This window comes from Ranitomeya variabilis, chromosome 2 (genome assembly GCF_051348905.1).
Source record: "Ranitomeya variabilis isolate aRanVar5 chromosome 2, aRanVar5.hap1, whole genome shotgun sequence".
Taxonomy (NCBI): domain Eukaryota; kingdom Metazoa; phylum Chordata; class Amphibia; order Anura; family Dendrobatidae; genus Ranitomeya; species Ranitomeya variabilis.
Window position 1 is genome coordinate 990,535,223 of NC_135233.1, and position 19,388 is coordinate 990,554,610.

Genomic DNA, 19,388 nt, shown 5'->3' on the forward strand with positions numbered 1-19,388 from the left:
TCTGGACACAAACTGGGATCCTCTGTCAGACACAATATTTTCAGGGATGCCGTGCAAGCGAACCACATTCTGAAAAAATAGAGGAACCAAATCGGAGGAGGAAGGCAACTTAGGCAAGGGCACCAAATGGACCATTTTAGAAAAACGATCACACACCACCCAGATGACAGACATTCTCTGAGAGACTGGAAGATCCGAAATAAAATCCATGGAAATGTGCGTCCAAGGCCTCTTCGGGACAGGCAAAGGCAAAAGCAAACCGCTGGCACGAGAACAGCAAGGCTTAGCCCGAGCACAAATCCCACAGGACTGCACAAAGGAACGCACATCCCGCGACAAGGAAGGCCACCAGAAGGACCTAGCCACCAAATTCCTGGTACCAAAAATCCCAGGATGGCCTGCCAACACCGAAGAATGAACCTCGGAAATAACTCTGCTGGTCCATCTATCTGGGACAAACAGTCTCTCTGGTGGGCAACGGTCAGGTTTATCCGCCTGAAATTTCTGCAGCACCCGTCGCAAATCTGGGGAAATGGCAGACAAAATCACCCCCTCTCCGAGGACACCAGCCGGCTCTGAAACTCCCGGAGAGTCAGGCACAAAACTCCTAGAAAGAGCATCAGCCTTCACGTTCTTCGAACAAGGCAGGTACGAGACCACGAAATCGAAACGGGAGAAAAACAACGACCAACGAGCCTGTCTAGGATTCAGCCGCTTGGCAGACTCGAGATAAATCAGATTTTTGTGATCAGTCAAGACCACCACACGATGCTTAGCTCCCTCGAGCCAATGTCGCCACTCCTCAAATGCCCACTTCATAGCCAACAACTCCCGATTACCAACATCATAATTCCGCTCGGCAGGCGAAAACTTTCTTGAAAAGAAAGCACAAGGCTTCATCACAGAGCCATCAGAGCTTCTCTGCGACAAAACAGCCCCTGCTCCAATCTCAGAAGCATCCACCTCGACCTGAAAAGGAAGAGAGACATCAGGCTGACACAAAACTGGAGCCGAAGAAAACCGGCGCTTCAGCTCCCGAAAGGCTTCCACGGCCGCAGGAGACCAATTAGTCACATCAGAACCCTTCTTGGTCAAATCCGTCAAGGGTTTAACCACGCCAGAAAAATTAGCAATGAAGCGACGGTAAAAATTAGCAAAACCCAAGAACTTCTGAAGACTCTTAACAGATATAGGCTGAGTCCAGTCATGAATAGCCTGGACCTTGACTGGGTCCATCTCAATAGTAGAAGGAGAAAAAATAAAACCCAAAAAGGAAACCTTCTGTACTCCGAAGAGACATTTTGAGCCCTTCACAAATAAGGCATTAGCACGCAGGACCTGAAATACCATCCTGACCTGCTTCACATGGGACTCCCAGTCCTCAGAAAAGACCAAAATGTCATCCAGATACACAATCATAAATTTATCCAGATATTCTCGGAAGATGTCATGCATGAAGGACTGGAACACAGAAGGAGCATTAGAGAGTCCAAAAGGCATCACCAAGCACTCAAAATGGCCCTCGGGCGTATTAAATGCTGTTTTCCATTCATCCCCCTGCTTAATACGCACAAGGTTATACGCACCACGAAGATCTATCTTGGTGAACCAACTGGACCCCTTAATCCGAGCAAACAGATCAGATAATAATGGCAAAGGATACTGAAATTTGACCGTGATTTTATTTAGAAGACGATAATCTATACAAGGTCTCAGAGAACCATCCTTCTTGGCCACAAAAAAGAATCCAGCACCAAGAGGGGAGGAGGACGGGCGAATATGTCCCTTCTCTAAAGACTCCTTTATATAACTCCGCATTGCGGCATGTTCTGGTACAGACAAATGAAAAAGTCATCCCTTGGGGAACTTACTACCAGGAATCAAATTTATAGCACAATCACAATCCCTGTGAGGAGGCAGGGCACCGGATCTGGGCTCATCAAATACATCCTGGTAGTCCAACAAAAACTCAGGGACCTCAGAAGGAGTGGAAGAAGCAATTGACACCAAAGGAGCATCGCCATGAATTCCCTGGCAACCCCAACTTGAAACAGACATAGCTTTCCAATCCAGAACTGGATTATGGGCCTGCAGCCATGGCAGACCCAAAACGACAACATCATGCAGATTATGCAGCACAAGAAAGCGAATCACCTCCTGATGTACAGGAGTCATGCACATGGTCACTTGAGTCCAATACTGAGGCTTATTCTCAGCCAATGGTGTAGCATCAATACCCCTCAGTGGAATAGGGAATTCCAAAGGCTCCAGGACAAAACCACAGCGCCTGGCAAACGACACATCCATCAGGTTCAGGGCAGCACCCGAATCCACAAAAGCCATAACCGAGTAGGATGACAAAGAACAAATTAAAGTAACAGACAAAATGAATTTAGGCTGTATAGTACCAACGGTGACAGATTTAGCGATTTTTTTTTACGCGCTTAGAGCATGCTGAGATAACATGAGTTGAATCACCACAGTAAAAGCACAACCCATTTTGACGTCTATGATTTTGCCGCTCAATTCTGGTCAGAATTCGGTCACATTGCACAGACTCAGGTCTCTGTTCAGAAAACACCGCCAGATGGTGCGTAGATTTGCGCTCCCGCAAACGCCGATCAATCTGAATGGCCAAAGCCATTGAGTCATTCAGACTTGCAGGCGTAGGGAACCCCACCATAACATTCTTAATGGCTTCAGAAAGACCTTCTCTGAAATTTGCAGCCAGGGCACACTCATTCCATTGAGTAAGCACCGACCATTTCCGAAATTTTTGACAATACACCTCAGCTTCATCCTGGCCCTGAGAGAGAGCCAGCAAGGCCTTTTCTGCCTGGTTCTCAAGATTAGGTTCCTCATAAAGCAATCCAAGCGCCAGAAAAAACGCATCCACATTCAGCAATGCAGGATCTCCTGGCGCCAGGGAGAAAGCCCAATCTTGAGGGTCGCCGCTTAACAAGGAGATAACAATTTTAACTTGCTGACCGGAATCACCAGAGGAACGAGGTCTCAAAGAAAGAAATAATTTACAATTATTCTTAAAATTCAGAAACCCAGATCTATCTCCAGAAAACAACTCAGGAATAGGTACTTTTGGCTCAGACATAGGACTGTGAACAACAAAATCCTGAATGCTTTGCACCCTTGCAGCAAGATGATCCAACTAGAAGTCAGACTCTGAATATCCATGTCTGCAGCTGAACTCAAAGCCACCCAGAGATTAAGGGGATGAGCAAAGCTGGACAGACTGCAGCAAAGGGAGAGGAAAAAAAAAATAATTGTACTCAGGACTTCTCTTATCCCACTTCTGCGATGCATTAAACACTTTTCAGGCCTGCTGTACTGTTATGATCCCAGTGGCTTAGGATCACAAATCTAACAAGCTAAGTCAGAGACAATAGGACGAGCTCTGGGGATGTGGTAACTGGACTGACCGCAAAGCTGATCCTAACCAAACACACTAAAGGTAGCTGTGGAACGTTTCCTGAAATCCTAGACGTCTCTTCACGGCCTGAGAAACTGACTACCCCTAGAGATAAAGTAAGACCTCACTTGCCTCAGAGAAATAACCCCAAAGAAATAGAAGCCCCCCACAAATAATAATGGTGAGTTAAGAGGAAAAGACAAACGCAGAGATGAAACAGGGTAAGCAAATGAGGCCCGCTAACACTAGATAGCAGAAAATAGCAAGGGATCTGTGCGGTCAGTAAAAAACCCTATACAAAAATATCCACTCAGAGAATGCGAGAACCCTTACACCAACTAACGATGTGGGGGGAGCAACTCAGCACCCCAGAGCTACCAGCAAGCAGAGAAATCACATATTAGCTAGCTGGACAAAACTCATAATATTCTAGGAACATATTGAACACAGATGAGCAAGAATAAGCAAACAGAACTTAGCTTCTCTTGAAGAGACTGGTAACGGATGTAGACAGGAGCAAACAGAATAGCACTGAATACAACGACAGCAGGCATAGACTGAGATTCCAAGTGAGCTTAAATAGAAAACCAGCCCACAGATAACGAGGCAGCTGATGCCAGTCACAAACCTGCAGAAAGACAGCACTCACACAGTACCACTTGTGACCACAAGAGGGAGCCCAGAAATAGAGTTCACAACACACCATGCAATAGAGGCAGTGTCTGAGTGTTGGATTCAGGCTTCAGTAAGAACTAGAAGTTTAAGACTATTTTAAAGGAAAAAAGTCAAGGATGTAGGGGATTTTTTTTGCATACTGATCTGGCATTCCAGAAGGAGTACAGTTGAAGAAAACAGGAGAAGGCATGCACTGAAAGTTAATGAGTTTAGTGAAGTTTCAGCCTACAACGAGGAAGGAATTAAATTTAATACTATAATGAGAGCCTGGGTTGGGGAAATATCTCCTTTGACTAGTAGAAGAAGAGTACAGAGAGTAAGCAGATGGTTCAGTGATTTGTGAGAGCATCTCTTGAGCTGTGCAATGGGAGTGGATGGATTTGTGTGGTTTAGGAATGTGAAAAGAGCATGTAAGCTGTACATGGGAAAAGGGAGAAGAGAGGGACTGACATGGTTGGAGTGTACAAAGTGTGTGAAAGGGCGGTGAATTTGAAAGAATGCAACAGCTCGAACATAAATTATACAAATAGATGTGGTATATACATTTTGTAGCCCAAGTTAACAAGTTTGCTTGAAGATCTTGCATGGCTTACTGGACTCCCACCCTGTCCAACTGCCATGTTTAACTGCCTGGCACTACAACCAGTTCTTCACCAATGCCCACCTGCACAAAGAGCCCTTGCCTAGGTATAAATGTATAGGAAGGTTTGTGCTTAGATCTAGGTCTTAGGGTACTTTCACACTGGCGTTTTTTGTCCTCCGTCGCAATGCGTCGGTTTGGTAAAAAAACTCATCCTGCAAAAGTGCTTGCAGGATGCGTTTTTTCTCCATAGACTAACATTGGCGACGCATTGACACACGTCGCAACCGTCGTGAGACGGTTGCGTCGTGTTGTGGCGGACCGTCGGCAGCAAAAAACGTTGCTTGCAACGTTTTTTGGTACGTCGGGAACGTCTTTTCCGACCGCGCATGTGCGGCCGGAACTCCGCCCCCTCCTCCCCGCACCTCACAATGGGGCAGCGGATGCGCTGAAAATCTGCATCCGCTGCACCCCTTGTGCAGCGCTAACAACGCTAGCGTCGGTACGTCGGCCCGACGCACTGCGATGGGCCGAGTACGACGCTAGTGTGAAAGAAGCCTTATTTTAACGTTAAGCGTTAACAATTAATCAACTGATTTAAGATAGTAGGAAGCAATAATATGCAAAAGCAAACAAGCTTGCAGGCCAACATGGACCATCAAGTCTTTTGAGCAAGTGAGATAACTTTACAGCCTTTAGGAACAGACACAGTAAGATGAAATTAACTTATACCATTAATTGAGGCTTTAGAAAGGTTAACGCAGCAGATGAAATCAACTTATACCTGTGTTTTACTATTCCATGTCTATATTACAGAGAACAAAGAAACAGAATTCATGTGGAGGACATATCAGTTACACAACAGTCTATCTGGCTTTCGTTATTGGGAGAAATTTAACAAAACCATTCAAAAGAAAGTGTCTTAGTTGCGCATAGCAACAAATCACTGTGCAGCTTTCTTTTTACCATAGAGGTTTAAAAAATGAAAGCTGAGCTGTGATTGGTTGCTATGGGCAACTAACACAAGGTTTTTTCTTAGACAGTTTTGATAGATGAGGCCCAAAAATAGTGTTTTGGATATGCGATGTGTTTCTTGAGAATCAAAGTAATTAAATCTTCTTTTTGATTGTGTACTTCAGGTGGAAACTCTCGCACTGCCATGGTCGCTGCTCTGAGCCCTGCAGATATTAACTATGACGAGACCCTTAGCACCCTGCGGTGAGATGTTTTGTCTTTTATTCACCTGTAAAGCTGATGCATGATAGAGGAACTTAACAAACAGTGAAACTGCTTAGTGTAAGATGCTGCTTTTAAAGGGGTTGTCTGGGACTTTAACATTGATGGCCTATCTTATTTAAAACTCATATAATTTTTATTTAACATTTTTAAACAAAAAAGTACAAACATAGCATCATGTACCCTATGCCCTACTAACCCCTCCTTCACCGTACTCACTTCAATAAGTGTCCAGCAAAATGAAGTCCTGGTTACGGTAAATCCAAAGGTGTGATCATCTTCTTCTTGGTTGATGTGTCCAGAGGATCGTCCATTTACTTCTTACGTTTCCCACCCGCTACCCATCTCTCATAAAAAGAAGCAAAAATTTAATTGTCAAATGAATACATCCTATTCGTTCGCAATATCCAACACATATATACCTAGCTGTAGTATCAGAATGTACCCACCAACTCTGGGTCTACAACCCTCGATTACCAAACCTTCAGTCTTCATCTGAGACTTGTTTTTTCCCAGGGAATTTTGTGTAAATTTTGCCCGGGATACCAGCTTTAAAGTAATTATAAATGTTAAACTGTTGATTTTAGGAGTTGCCTAGTTGGTAATTGGACATTGTAATATTCTTAACCAAGTCAGAGTTAGATGAGCCAGGTCAGGGGAGAGCAGTAATGGCACCCAGAGCTTCTCAAATTTAACCTCTCTTTTGAAATACAAACTTTTCAGGACAAAGCATACAATTCATTTTAGGGTTGAATTCCTGTATGGTAGAGGAAGCTTTATACTTCCAGTGAATGTCAATTGATTTCCTTGCCAGGTTAAACAATCCTAGAATAGATATCTAATGAACCTCCCCAACTGGTAGGTCACCAATATGGCCCAGTAAACATGCTGTGCAATAGGATCTGAGGGGATGTTGCATTCAAATACCTTGATATTTAGATTTAGCAATGTCAAACTCTATGAATCATGTAATATTGTGAAAGTCTTTGTCCTTCACTCATTGATACACTGGGGACCATCTGAAGGATATTGTCCAACTTATCTTCACTAATTGGACCCATGTCTTGTTCCCACTTAGCGTTAAGGGTACAATCTCTATTTTTAAAGGACCTGTTCCATCAGACATTTGTATTTAAGCAAAATTATACCTGACCTTGAGCCCTCTTTAGGTGTATTATCTCGGAACGCAGCTGCCATAATTTGTAAGAATGGAAGTTTTTTTATATTCTGTAGTGTGAAGGCATGTCTCAATTGTAAATACTGGTAAAAGCATTTGTTTGGAATATCTAACTCCTCCTGAAGTTTCTGAAAGGCTTTAAATTGATCATTCTGAATTAGTTGTGAGTCCTCTGCTTTGTCAAAGCTTAAAACCATCTAGTTTATAGAATTCTAGGTAGAGTTGTTCCAAATGGGCGAGTATTCGAAGTGCCCCGCTAGTCCTTCCTGTTAGTTTAGCTTTAGACCAAATTTTATGAATCCCTCTAATAGTCACACATGGCTTCTGCTAAATTTCTTACCCCCTAAGGTGTGATAAATCATTCTGGTGGAGGAAGAGGGCAACTCCAGGTTGCCCCAGCCTCTGAGGTGCTGCGATTGGGAAGAGATGGGGAGTCTGCAACGGCCATGCCTTCATCTTCTTTGGGCCTCTGAAGGGTTTGAAGGCATAATCTTGGTGTATCCTTTTTCATTATCAGGTCACTAAAAGTACTACTTAATTTATAGAAAATTTGCAAGGAAAGCCATATCAGTGCATTATGTATCAGATAAAGTATCTGTGGAATGAAAATAATCTTATACAGATTGGCTCTCCCCACTACTACACCATAGTCCTCCATATAGTACAATGCAGCCCCACACAGGAGTACAATGCAGCCCCATATAATGTAATACACCCCCATAGAATGTAATGCAGCCCCCACAGATTGTAATGCAGCCCGCCCCCATGGAATGTAATGCAGTCCCCAAAGAATGTAATGCAGCCAGCCCTCATACAATATAATGCAGCCAGCCCCCACACAATATAATGCAGCCAGCCCCCATACAATATAATGCAGCCAGCCCCCATACAATGTAATGCAGCCAGCCCCCATACAATGTAATGCAGCCAGCCCCCATACAATGTAATGCCGCCAGCCCCCATACAATGTAATGCCGCCAGCCCCCATACAATGTAATGCAGCCAGCCCCCATACAATGTAATGCAGCCAGCCCCCATACAATGTAATGCCGCCAGCCCCCATAGAATGTAATGCTGCCAGCCCCCTTACAATATAAGGCAGCCAGCCCCCATACAATGTAATGCAGCCAGCCACCATACAAGGTAATGCAGCCAGCCCCCATACAATGTAATGCCACCAGCCCCCATACAATGTAATGCAGCCAGCCCCCATACAATGTAATGCTGCCAGCCTCTATACAATGTAATGCAGCACCAAAACAATGTAATGCAGCCAACCCCCATATAATGCAATGAAACCCCAAACAATGTATTGCAGTCTCCATAAATAAATACAATACTCACCTCTCTTCGTTCCCGCTGCCGTGCGTCTCCTCATCTATGATGCTGATACAGTTGAATGAGCGATGAGGAGGGGAGGGGCGCTGGAACTGGGTGCCGCTGACTTATTGGCCCTATAGCGCCCACATGGCCTGCCGCTGTAAGCTGCCTAGTCCGCCTGCCCCTAATGCCGGCCCTGAGTGGGCCAATGTTAAGGGATTCGTAGTCCAAAATATTTTCACTCACCGTTACTCCTAGATGTTTAAGGCTACGTTCACATTTGCGTTGTGCGCCGCAGCGTCGGCGCCGCAGCGCACAACGCAAACAAAAACGCGGCAAAACGCACGCTAAAATGCTGCGTTTTGCGCCGCATGCGTCCTTTTTGGCCGAAAGTTGGACGCAAAAAAATGCAACTTGAAGCGTTTCTTGCGTCCAACGCTTGCGGCCATGCGGCGCAAAACGCAGCACAACGCATGTCCATGCGCCCCCATGTTAAATATAGGGGCGCATGACGCATGCGGCGACGCTGCGGCGCCCGACGCTGCGGCGCTGACCGCAAATGAGAACGTAGCCTTAATGAGTGGACTATTCTATTCTATCCTGCAGCTGCCATCTCATTCGAGCAGTTTCTTTCCTAATGTCATAAGTACCGATTTGCTCCAGTTGACAGAAAGTCCGGACAACGGTCCATATTTGTTATTAATTTCTATGGCTGTTATAGCAACATGGACAACGAACACCCCTGCCTTGTAAACCTCTGTAAGTAAAAAGAATACAACATGAAGCCGTTAATCTGAATCCGAGCCTGAGGCGCGGAGTAAAGGAATTTATCCCAAGAGATAAACCGATGACCTAGGAACTGCACATCCACCACCTAATCAAATCAATAGGGGGTGTGGGCGCAGTACCCAGCCACGGCCACTATTCCATCCACGAGTTGTGCCGCTCCATAACTGAGCAGTTCCAGACACTGCCGACACAGGGAACAGCTGATCAGCGGGGGTGCCAGGTGTTGCAATATTAAAGTCCTGGAAAACCCCTCTAAGGTGGCTATGGGCCTTCTTTATACTTGATTCTGGTGGCTTATCTCCTGAACAATAAAAGGGTCAATCATTAATGCAAACTGCTGATCCTTATCTCCCCTGATATGATCTACAGGGAACAAGTCATAATACCGTTAAAACACTAATCACAAATCATAAATTGCAGTTAAATTTATGTCCTTTATAAGCTCAGAATTTATGAAATGTCACTATTTCTGTTCTCCTATTTTGGCTGTTGTTGGTTACTCTGAATGGTCTATAACAGATGTTGTATGCTCTTGCAGATACGCCGACCGTGCCAAACAGATCCGATGCAATGCTGTCATCAATGAAGATCCAAATAATCGTCTGATCCGTGAGCTGAAGGACGAGGTGGCACGTCTGAGAGAGCTTCTAGGAGCCCAGGGGCTATCTGACATTATTGACAGTGAGTGTGGTCCATCATTACCATCACCATAAACCCCTGTGTACTTGAGGTCTCCTTATGTGTTTTCCCTATATGCTCTGACAATTAGAAGAATTTTAAAAAAGTACAACATTGTACATAATATACACTTCAGGTTCTCAGTCTTTTGGGGAGTAGTCAAATAGTTCTTAGGGCGATGATGATTTATTTTATGGGCTTGTACACATAGCTGTGTACAACACATCAGGCTCAGGACCACAGTTCTGGCTGTCCTCTGCCATATAAAGATATCTAGTAATACTTATAGGGGAGAAAACCTCAGGAAGCCTACATGTGAGAGGTACAATAGTGGCCCCATGGGCTTCCATGTCAATGTTTTTTTGGCTTCACTGCAGGTATTATTTTTTAATATTAATATGGAAAGTCATTTTGTTCTCAGGATCACGTATTACTTACTAGATAAAGAAAAATTATTATGAAACAGAGGCATTTTCCAATGGTTAAATTGTTGGCATATCCACAGAATATAAATGTCTGATTTAAGTGAGTCCAACAGTTAGGACCGGCATCTATCCTAAAAAATGTGGCCTGTTTCATGCTGCTTGGAATCAAAAGGTGGCTACGCATACATGACTTCTTTTTTTACCTCCATGAGAGTTCCCGAAACAGTCGAGCACGCTTTCATGGCTGTTTTCAGATTTCCTATACTGGGAGAAGGCTGCAAATGCGTGGTCACTAGCGATGAGCAAGTGTGCTCGTTACTCGAGTTTTCCGAGCATGCTCGAGTGTTCGAGTATCTTGGGCGTGCTCGTAGATTATGTTTGTGTCCCCGCAGCTGCATGATTTGCGGCTGTTAGGCAACCTGAACACATGCAGGGATTGCCTGTTTGTTAGGGAATCCCCACATGTATTCAGGCTGAAAATCATGCAGCTGCGGGGACACAAACATAATCTACGAGCAAGCCCAAGATACTCGGAGAACACCCGAGCATGCTCGAAAAACTCGAGTAACGAGCACACTCACTCATCACTAGTGGTCACCACTCCATTCCCGGAGGCACAAGACAAGATCCCAATCTTATAGATCCTGAGGTGAAATCTTTTATTATTATTGTTATTATTATCATACATTTTTATAGCGGCATTTATTCCATGGCGCTTTACACGTGAAAGGGGCAAATATAGACAAGTACAATAGACATGAGCAAAACAAGGCACTAACAGGTACAGAAGGAGGGAGGACCCTGCCCACGAGGGCTCACAGTCTACAGGGGATGGGTGAGGATACACTAGGAGAGGGTAGAACTGGTCGTGCGGTGGTTCAGCAGACTAAGGATCACTGCAGGTTGTAGGCGTGTCGGAAGAGGTGGGTCTTCAGGTTCTTTTTGAAGGTTTCTGTGGTAGGCGAGAGTCTGATGTGTTGGGGTAGAGAGTTCCAGAGTATAGGGGAAGCACGGGAGAAGTCTTGGATGCGGTTGTGGGAAGAAGAGATAAGAGGGGAGTAGAGAAGGAGATCTTGAGAGGATCGAAGGTTGCGTGTGGGTAAGTACTGGGAGATTATGTCACAGATGTATGGAGGAGACAGGTTGTGGATGGCTTTGTAGCGCCCCCACTGCCGCAGGGCCGAGGGGTACCCGTTACCGGGCCTCTAAGTCTCTGTTCTGGGGTTGTCACGGTGGCTAGACCTGGCCCGTGACCCTGCTGAGGGGCGTACAATGAAGGTGGAGGTATGGTGATGATGTTATGATGTGGTGCGGTGCAGGTCGCAGTAAATAACGAGGACACCAGGTTGCAGTCTCTTTACCTCTTTACTGAAGGCTTCAGGATCCTCGGTCCAGAATACGGTGAACCGGGCTGTGGGAGTCCGGCCTGGTCCGATGGCACCTCCAGAGTTCCCTTTGCAGGTGGAAATCTGTGCCTACCTTCTAGCGCTTGTGTGTTGTGGTCCTCCCCTGCTGTGCTTACGGGATAGTCCCCACAACTGTTGTGTTTCTGAAGTTCCCTCACAATTCGATTATGATGTTCTTCTTCGTCCCCCAGATGATATGGCTAGGACGCACCCATATGACGGGTAGGCTCGGAGCTCTTCCTGGACCCTAGTGTCGCCCCTCTCCTGTTGTTGCCCCCTATGTCTTCTTAGGTGATTTGGGTGAGACAGCCCGCCTATAACTGACTGTCCTGCCGTAGGTTTGAAGTTAGGCCTGGAGCTCTATACTTCCTCGGCGTTCCGGCCACCGGCTGCGCGCCTCAGTAGGATGTTGCCTCGTCTTACAGCACGACTCCTACTGGTGTTTCTCCTTGTTGCGTTGATCTCGTTTCTCACTCAGCACAATAAACCTTGCTTCTTGTCCTTTCTTAGGGTACCGCCGCGATCAGGTGCAGGTGCGGTCCCGTAACGTTCTCTCAGTTCGCTAGGCCTCTGTCAGGATCCCACCCCTGACAGGGACCCCCCTGAATCTTCCCCTGCAACACCCTCTGCCACAGGATGTTGCCTGGTTCCAACCCAGTCAGCTTCTAACTAACTTCCTATCCAACCCCCAGTTTTACCAGATTGTGAGGAGTGGCCTAATACATAGCACCCTTAGCTCCCCCTGGAGGCCAGACTGTGAAGTGTATTGGTGTCTGTGATACCTGGTCAGGTGAACTCCTTCAGTGCCATCAGACGTACCATAGCCCCCCTTAGCGGCGGAGCATCAGTACTGCAACGACCAGGACTCTGGGGCGCTGCACTCCCCCCCCGGTTAAATCCAGTACTCCTGGACTGGGAAGAAAACAACAATACATGTCAGCAAAAAGACATACAATTTTGAGATGCAATAACAATAAGTAAATTTGAACAGAGCTTCCCTTTATGGGAGGTGAGGACACTTGAATGTTACAAACATGGTTAAATACTTTAAATAACATACTATAAATAACTTTTTCTTACCCAACCGGGTATTCTACTAAGTGCAAATTTTTGAACAATAATTTAACGTTGCCTTTAAGGACGTACACACTGAATCCACTAAAGACCTTCTTATAAAACACTATAAGGCTAATCAACTTTTCTTCATTTTCCATCCTTACATCTGCAGGACTGCCTGTCTATCTGCCCCAGGCCTACTGCCTCTCGTTCTGTTGCAGGACTGCCCCTTTCCGCCCGGGCCTTCTGCCTTTCTGCTACTATACACAGTATAGAACGTATCATCCATCTCTCAGTTCAGGATCACCGAGCCATCTCTGTATGACTCCTAGGAGGACTCACCGACTAACCCCGTATGGGTTCACTTCCTGTCCTCATTCTCTGACACATCATTAAACATTTCTTACTATCAACTGTCTGACTACATATAACTTTACATGCAAGCATTATCACTATTTCTCTTAAGGCATCATTATACTTTAAGTGCTATGGGTGAACGTTCCCTTTAAGAGGGGACCAAGTCTCTATGAGGTAGTGCAACTTCTCAAGCTGCAAGTCCGTATGCAGTAAGGACTCTGGTGCTGTTTCCAGGAACAGTTTCTTCGCAAAGAGTCCTTTCTTTTGTAAAACCAGTAGAGGGCACCTTTAAGAAGGTGCAAACTATTTACAATGAGTTTGTAATCATGCAGTGTTCATGATCCAGCAACAATGATAAAACGAGAAACAACAACAAAAGCAGCAGAAGGCATCCCGGGTAAACAAAGGGATCCCTTTAAGAGTAACCCTGGTCGGGTTGTAGCAACAAAACAGCAAAAAGGCAAACAGTCAACTATTTACATGTTCAGAAGATTAGGACATTTACTTGAACCACTCAGGAGGTAGCACCGGCGGAGGCAACCCCTTTGGATATTGCCTGCCGCCTGGTACTGCGTAAGGGGGTTCGTTGTCCCATCTGGGGGTCTGAGTACCCACTGTCTTCAGTTCTGGGGCAGCAGAGGCACCGACCACCTGAGGAGGCGCCTCCTTGGCCACAACGGTGGTTGAGTGTTGTGAATTCCGTTCTTGGGCTCCATCCTGTGGTTGCGAATGGTATTTTTGGGAGTTCTGCTCTTGGGCTCCCTCTGGTGGTTTCAAGTGGAACTTAGCAGCTGCGTTCACTAATCGGTTTCCTGGCCTTGTTATTTAACTGGGCTTTTGGCTTTAGTGGATGCCAGCTGTCAATGTATTTCCTGTGGATTCAGTCCTTTCCTGGAAGTTCTCTGTTGGCCAGTCCATTTTCAGCTTAAGATAAGTCTGCTACTTTTTGGGTGTTTCCCTGCTTATGACCTTCTGTTCAGTTCAATTTATGTCTCTTTTGTCCAGCTTGTCATTATGAAATATTCCAGCTAGTTGGAAGCTCTGGGGTCGCAGATTTGCCCCTCCACACCGTGAGTCGGTGTGGTGGCTATTTTTGTAAACTCTGCGTGGACTTTTAGTTTTTATACTGACCGCACAGCAACCTATCCTATCTCTGTCTATTTAGATAGTATTGGCCTCCTTTGCTAAAAAATCTAGTTTAATTTCTGAGTTTGTCATTTCCCTCTCCACTCACCGTCAATATTTGTGGTGGGCTATCTTCCTTTGGGGGTTTCCCTGAGGCGAGATAGATTTCCGTTTCCATCTTTAGGGGTAGCTAGTTCTTAGGCTGTGCAGAGGCATCTAGGCAGAGTTAGGTACGCTCCACGGCTATTTCTAGTGTTGGTGTTAGGAGTAGGGATTGCGGTCAGTAAAGTTACCACCTCCTCAGAGCTAGTCCTATTTTTGTTTTACCCACCAGGTCATTTCAGTGCTGCTCCGTAGTGAGTCCATGATTGGTTTTGCCCACCAGGTCATCTCAGTACCGCTCCGTACCCACCAGGTCATAACAGTACAGCTGGCCCACAATGTGTTAAATGCATCTCAAAAGAGGGAAGAGAAAGTTCTGAGTCATTTTTTTATTTTTTATTTTTTTGTGTTGCTTGTTTTGTCCTTTTTTTTTCCCCTTGATTTTTGGATGGTGCAGGAGCTTGGTGCTGATATGGAGGTTCAGGGTCTGTCTGCGCGTGTTGATCATCTCACTGCAAGGGTACAGAGTATCCAAGACTATGTTGTTCAAACTCCTGTTTCTGAGCCTAGAATTCCTATTCCTGATTTGTTTTCTGGGGATAGATCTAGGTTTTTGAATTTTAAAAATAATTGCAGATTATTTTTTGCTCTGAGACCCCGTTCCTCTGGTGACCCCATTCAGCAGGTGAAGATTGTTATTTCTCTGTTGCGTGGTGACCCGCAGGACTGGGCATTCTCCCTTGAGCCAGGGAATCCTGCATTGCTCAATATAGATTCGTTTTTTCAAGCACTTGGACTGCTTTATGACGAACCCAATTCTGTGGATCAGGCAGAAAAAAATTTGCTGGCTCTGTGTCAGGGTCAGGAAGCAGTAGAGATATATTGTCAGAAATTTAGAAAGTGGTCTGTGCTTACAAAATGGAATGAGGATGCCCTGGCGGCTATTTTCAGAAAAGGTCATTTCTGAAGCTCTTAAAGATGTTATGGTGGGGTTTCCCACGCCTGCTGGTTTGAATGAATCAATGTCTCTGGCCATTCAGATTGATCGGCGCTTACGTGAACGTAAGGAGGTGCACCATATGGCGGTGTCCTCTGGGCAGAGTTCTGAGCCTATGCAATGCGATAGAGTTTTGACGAGAGCAGAACGGCAGGAGTTCAGACATCAGAATGGGCTGTGTTTTTACTGTGGTGACGCTACTCATGCTATCTCTGACTGCCCGAAGCAAACTAAGAGGGTTGCTAGGTCGGTTACCATCAGTGCTTTTCAGCCTAAATTTCTCTTGTCTGTTACCCTGATTTGCTCATTGTCGTCCTTTTCTGTAATGGCATTTGTGGATTCTGGCGCTGCCCTGAACTTAATGGACCTGGAATTGGCCAAGCGTTGTGGTTTTTCCTTGGAGCCGTTGCAGAGTCCTATTCCCTTGAGGGGGATTGATGCTACACCATTGGCCAAGAATAAACCTCAGTACTGGACACAGTTAGCCATGAACATGGCTCCAGCACATCAGGAAAATATTCGCTTTTTGGTGTTGCATAATTTGCATGATGTGGTTGTGCTGGGGTTTCCATGGTTACAGGTACATAATCCAGTGCTGGATTGGAAATCCATGTTCCTGACTAGTTGGGGTTGTCAGGGGATACATAGTGACATTCCTCTGATGTCAATTTCCTCGTCCCCTTCTTCTGAGGTTCCTGAGTTTTTGTCAGATTTCCAGGATATATTTGAGGAGCCTAAATCCAGTCCTCTGCCTCCTCATAGGGACTGTGATTGCGCTATTAATTTGATTCCTGGCTGTAAGTTCCCTAAGGGTCGACTTTTCAATCTGTCTGTGCCAGAGCATACCGCTATGCGGACTTATGTAAAAGAGTCCTTGGAGAAGGGGCATATTCGCCCGTCTTCGTCACCGTTGGGAGCGGGGTTCTTTTTTGTTGCCAAGAAGGATGGCTCCTTGAGGCCCTGTATAGATTATCGCCTTCTCAATAAGATCACGGTCAAATTCCAGTACCCTTTGCCTTTGCTTTCTGATTTGTTTGCTCGGATTAAAGGGGCTAGCTGGTTTACCAAGATTGACCTTCGAGGGGCGTATAATCTGGTTCGCATCAAACAGGGTGATGAATGGAAAACAGCATTTAATACGCCCGAAGGCCATTTTGAATATCTTGTGATGCCTTTCGGGCTCTCTAATGCTCCATCTGTGTTTCAGTCCTTTATGCATGATATTTTCCGGGAGTATTTGGATAAATTTATGATTGTATATTTGGATGATATTTTGTTTTTTTCCGATGATTGGGAGACTCATGTGAAGCAGGTCAGGATGGTATTTCAGATTCTTCGTGCTAATGCACTGTTTGTGAAGGGGTCTAAGTGCCTTTTTGGAGTTCAGAAGGTTTCTTTTCTGGGGTTCATTTTTTCTCCCTCGGCTATTGAAATGGACCCTGTTAAGGTCCAGGCTATTTATGATTGGACTCAGCCCACATCTGTGAAGAGCCTTCAGAAATTTTTGGGCTTTGCTAATTTTTATCGCCGCTTCATTGCTAATTTTTCTACTGTGGTTAAACCTCTGACCGACTTGACCAAGAAAGGTGCAGATGTGGTGAATTGGTCCTCTGCGGCTGTGGAGGCCTTTCAGGAGCTTAAGCGTCGTTTTACTTCTGCCCCTGTGTTGCGTCAGCCAGATGTTTCTCTCCCTTTTCAGGTTGAGGTTGACGCTTCTGAGATTGGGGCAGGAGCTGTTCTGTCTCAGAGAAGCTCTGATGGCTCTGTGTTGAAGCCGTGTGCTTTCTTCTCCAGAAAGTTTTCGCCTGCTGAGCGTAATTATGATGTCGGCAATCGGGAGTTGTTGGCTATGAAGTGGGCATTCGAGGAGTGGCGACATTGGCTTGAGGGAGCCAAGCATCGTGTTGTGGTCTTGACCGACCATAAGAATCTGATTTACCTTGAGTCGGCCAAGCGCTTGAATCCTAGACAGGCTCGGTGGTCTTTGTTTTTCTCCCGTTTTGATTTTGTGGTCTCGTATCTTCCGGGATCTAAGAATGTGAAAGCTGATGCCTTGTCTAGGAGTTTTTTGCCTGATTCTCCTGGAGTCCGTGAGCCGGCTGGTATTCTCAAAGAGGGGGTGATTCTTTCTGCTATCTCCCCTGATTTGCGGCGGGTGCTTCAGGAGTTTCAGGCTGATAGACCAACCACTGTCCTGTGGGGAAATTGTTTGTTCCTGATAGATGGACTAATAAGGTGATTTCTGAGATCCATTGTTCGGTGTTGGCTGGTCATCCTGGGATCTTTGGAACCAGAGATTTGGTTGCCAGGTCCTTTTGGTGGCCTTCTTTGTCACGGGATGTGCGTTCCTTCGTGCAGTCCTGTGGAATTTGTGCTCGGGCTAAGCCCTGCTGTTCTCGTGCTAGTGGGTTGCTTTTGCCCTTGCCTATCCCTGAGAGGCCCTGGATGCATATTTCCATGGATTTTATTTCCGATCTTCCTGTGTCTCAGAAGATGTCTGTTATCTGGGTGGTTTGTGACCGGTTTTCTAAAATGGTCCATTTGGTACCTTTGCCTAAGTTGCCTTCCTCCTCTGATTTGGTTCCTTTGTTTTTCCAACATGTGGTTCGTTTGCATGGTATTCCGGAGAATATTGTGTCTGACAGAGGTACCCAGTTTGTTTCTAGGTTTTGGCGCTCCTTTTGTGGTAGAATGGGCATTAATTTGTCTTTTTCTTCGGCATTTCACCCTCTGACAAATGGACAGACGGAGCGAACCAATCAGACCTTGGAAACCTACTTGAGATGCTTTGTGTCTGCTGATCAGGATGATTGGGTTACCTTCTTGCCGTTGGCCGAGTTTGCCCTTAATAATCGGGCTAGTTCGGCTACTTTGGTTTCGCCTTTTTTTTGCAATTTCGGTTTTCATCCTCGTTTTTCTTCAGGGCAGGTTGAGTCTTCGGACTGTCCTGGGGTGGATTCTGTGGTGGACAGGTTGCAGCGGATTTGGACTCATGTGGTGGACAATTTAACATTGTCTCAACGTTTTGCTAACCGCCGTCGGTGCGTTGGTCCCCGGCTTCGGGTTGGGGATTTGGTCTGGTTGTCTTCTCGTCATGTTCCTATGAAGGTCTCTTCCCCTAAGTTCAAACCTCGTTTTATTGGTCCTTATAGGATTTCGGAAATTATCAATACGGTGTCTTTTCGTTTGGCCCTTCCAGCTTCGTTTTCCATTCATAATGTGTTCCATAGATCTTTGTTGCGGAGATATGTGGTGCCCATGGTTCCCTCCGTTGACCCTCCTGCTCCGGTGTTGGTTGAGGGGGAGCTGGAATATGTGGTGGAGAAGATTTTGGATTCTCGTCTTTCAAGGCGGAAACTTCAGTATTTGGTCAAGTGGAAGGGTTATGGCCAGGAGGATAACTCTTGGGTTTTTGCCTCCGATGTCCATGCTGCCGATTTGGTACGTGCTTTTCATTTGGCTCGTCCCGATCGGCCTGGGGGCTCTGGTGAGGGTTCGGTGACCCCTCCTCAAGGGGGGGTACTGTTGTGAATTCCGTTCTTGGGCTCCATCCTGTGGTTGCAAATGGTATTTTTGGGAGTTCTGCTCTTGGGCTCCCTCTGGTGATTTCAAGTGGAACTTAGCAGCTGCGTTCACTAATCGGTTTCCTGGCCTTGTTATTTAACTGGGCTTTTGGCTTTAGTGGATGCCAGCTGTCAATGTATTTCCTGTGGATTCAGTCCTTTCCTGGAAGTTCTCTGTTGGCCAGTCCATTTTCAGCTTAAGATAAGTCTGCTACTTTTTGGGTGTTTCCCTGCTTAAGACCTTCTGTTCAGTTCAATTTATGTCTCTTTTGTCCAGCTTGTCATTATGAAATATTCCGGCTAGTTGGAAGCTCTGGGGTCGCAGATTTGCCCCTCCACACCGTGAGTCGGTGTGGTGGCTATTTTTGTAAACTCTGCGTGGACTTTTAGTTTTTATACTGACCGCACAGCAACCTATCCTATCTCTGTCTATTTAGATAGTATTGGCCTCCTTTGCTAAAAAATCTAGTTTCAT

At 45.7% G+C, this 19,388-nt stretch overlaps 1 protein-coding gene across 6 annotated transcripts in view; it reads left to right on the forward strand.

Annotated features, from left to right (window-relative positions):
- KIF1A (kinesin family member 1A) overlaps nt 1–19,388 on the forward strand; it is a 235,892-nt gene that overhangs the window by 96,000 nt on the left and 120,504 nt on the right. For all 6 annotated transcript variants that reach the window (XM_077291029.1, XM_077291030.1, XM_077291031.1 and 3 more), the window contains exons 12-13: nt 5,822–5,900; nt 9,743–9,885. In XM_077291029.1, the coding sequence (XP_077147144.1) occupies nt 5,822–5,900; nt 9,743–9,885 (222 nt within the window). The remainder of the gene's footprint in view (nt 1–5,821; nt 5,901–9,742; nt 9,886–19,388) is intronic.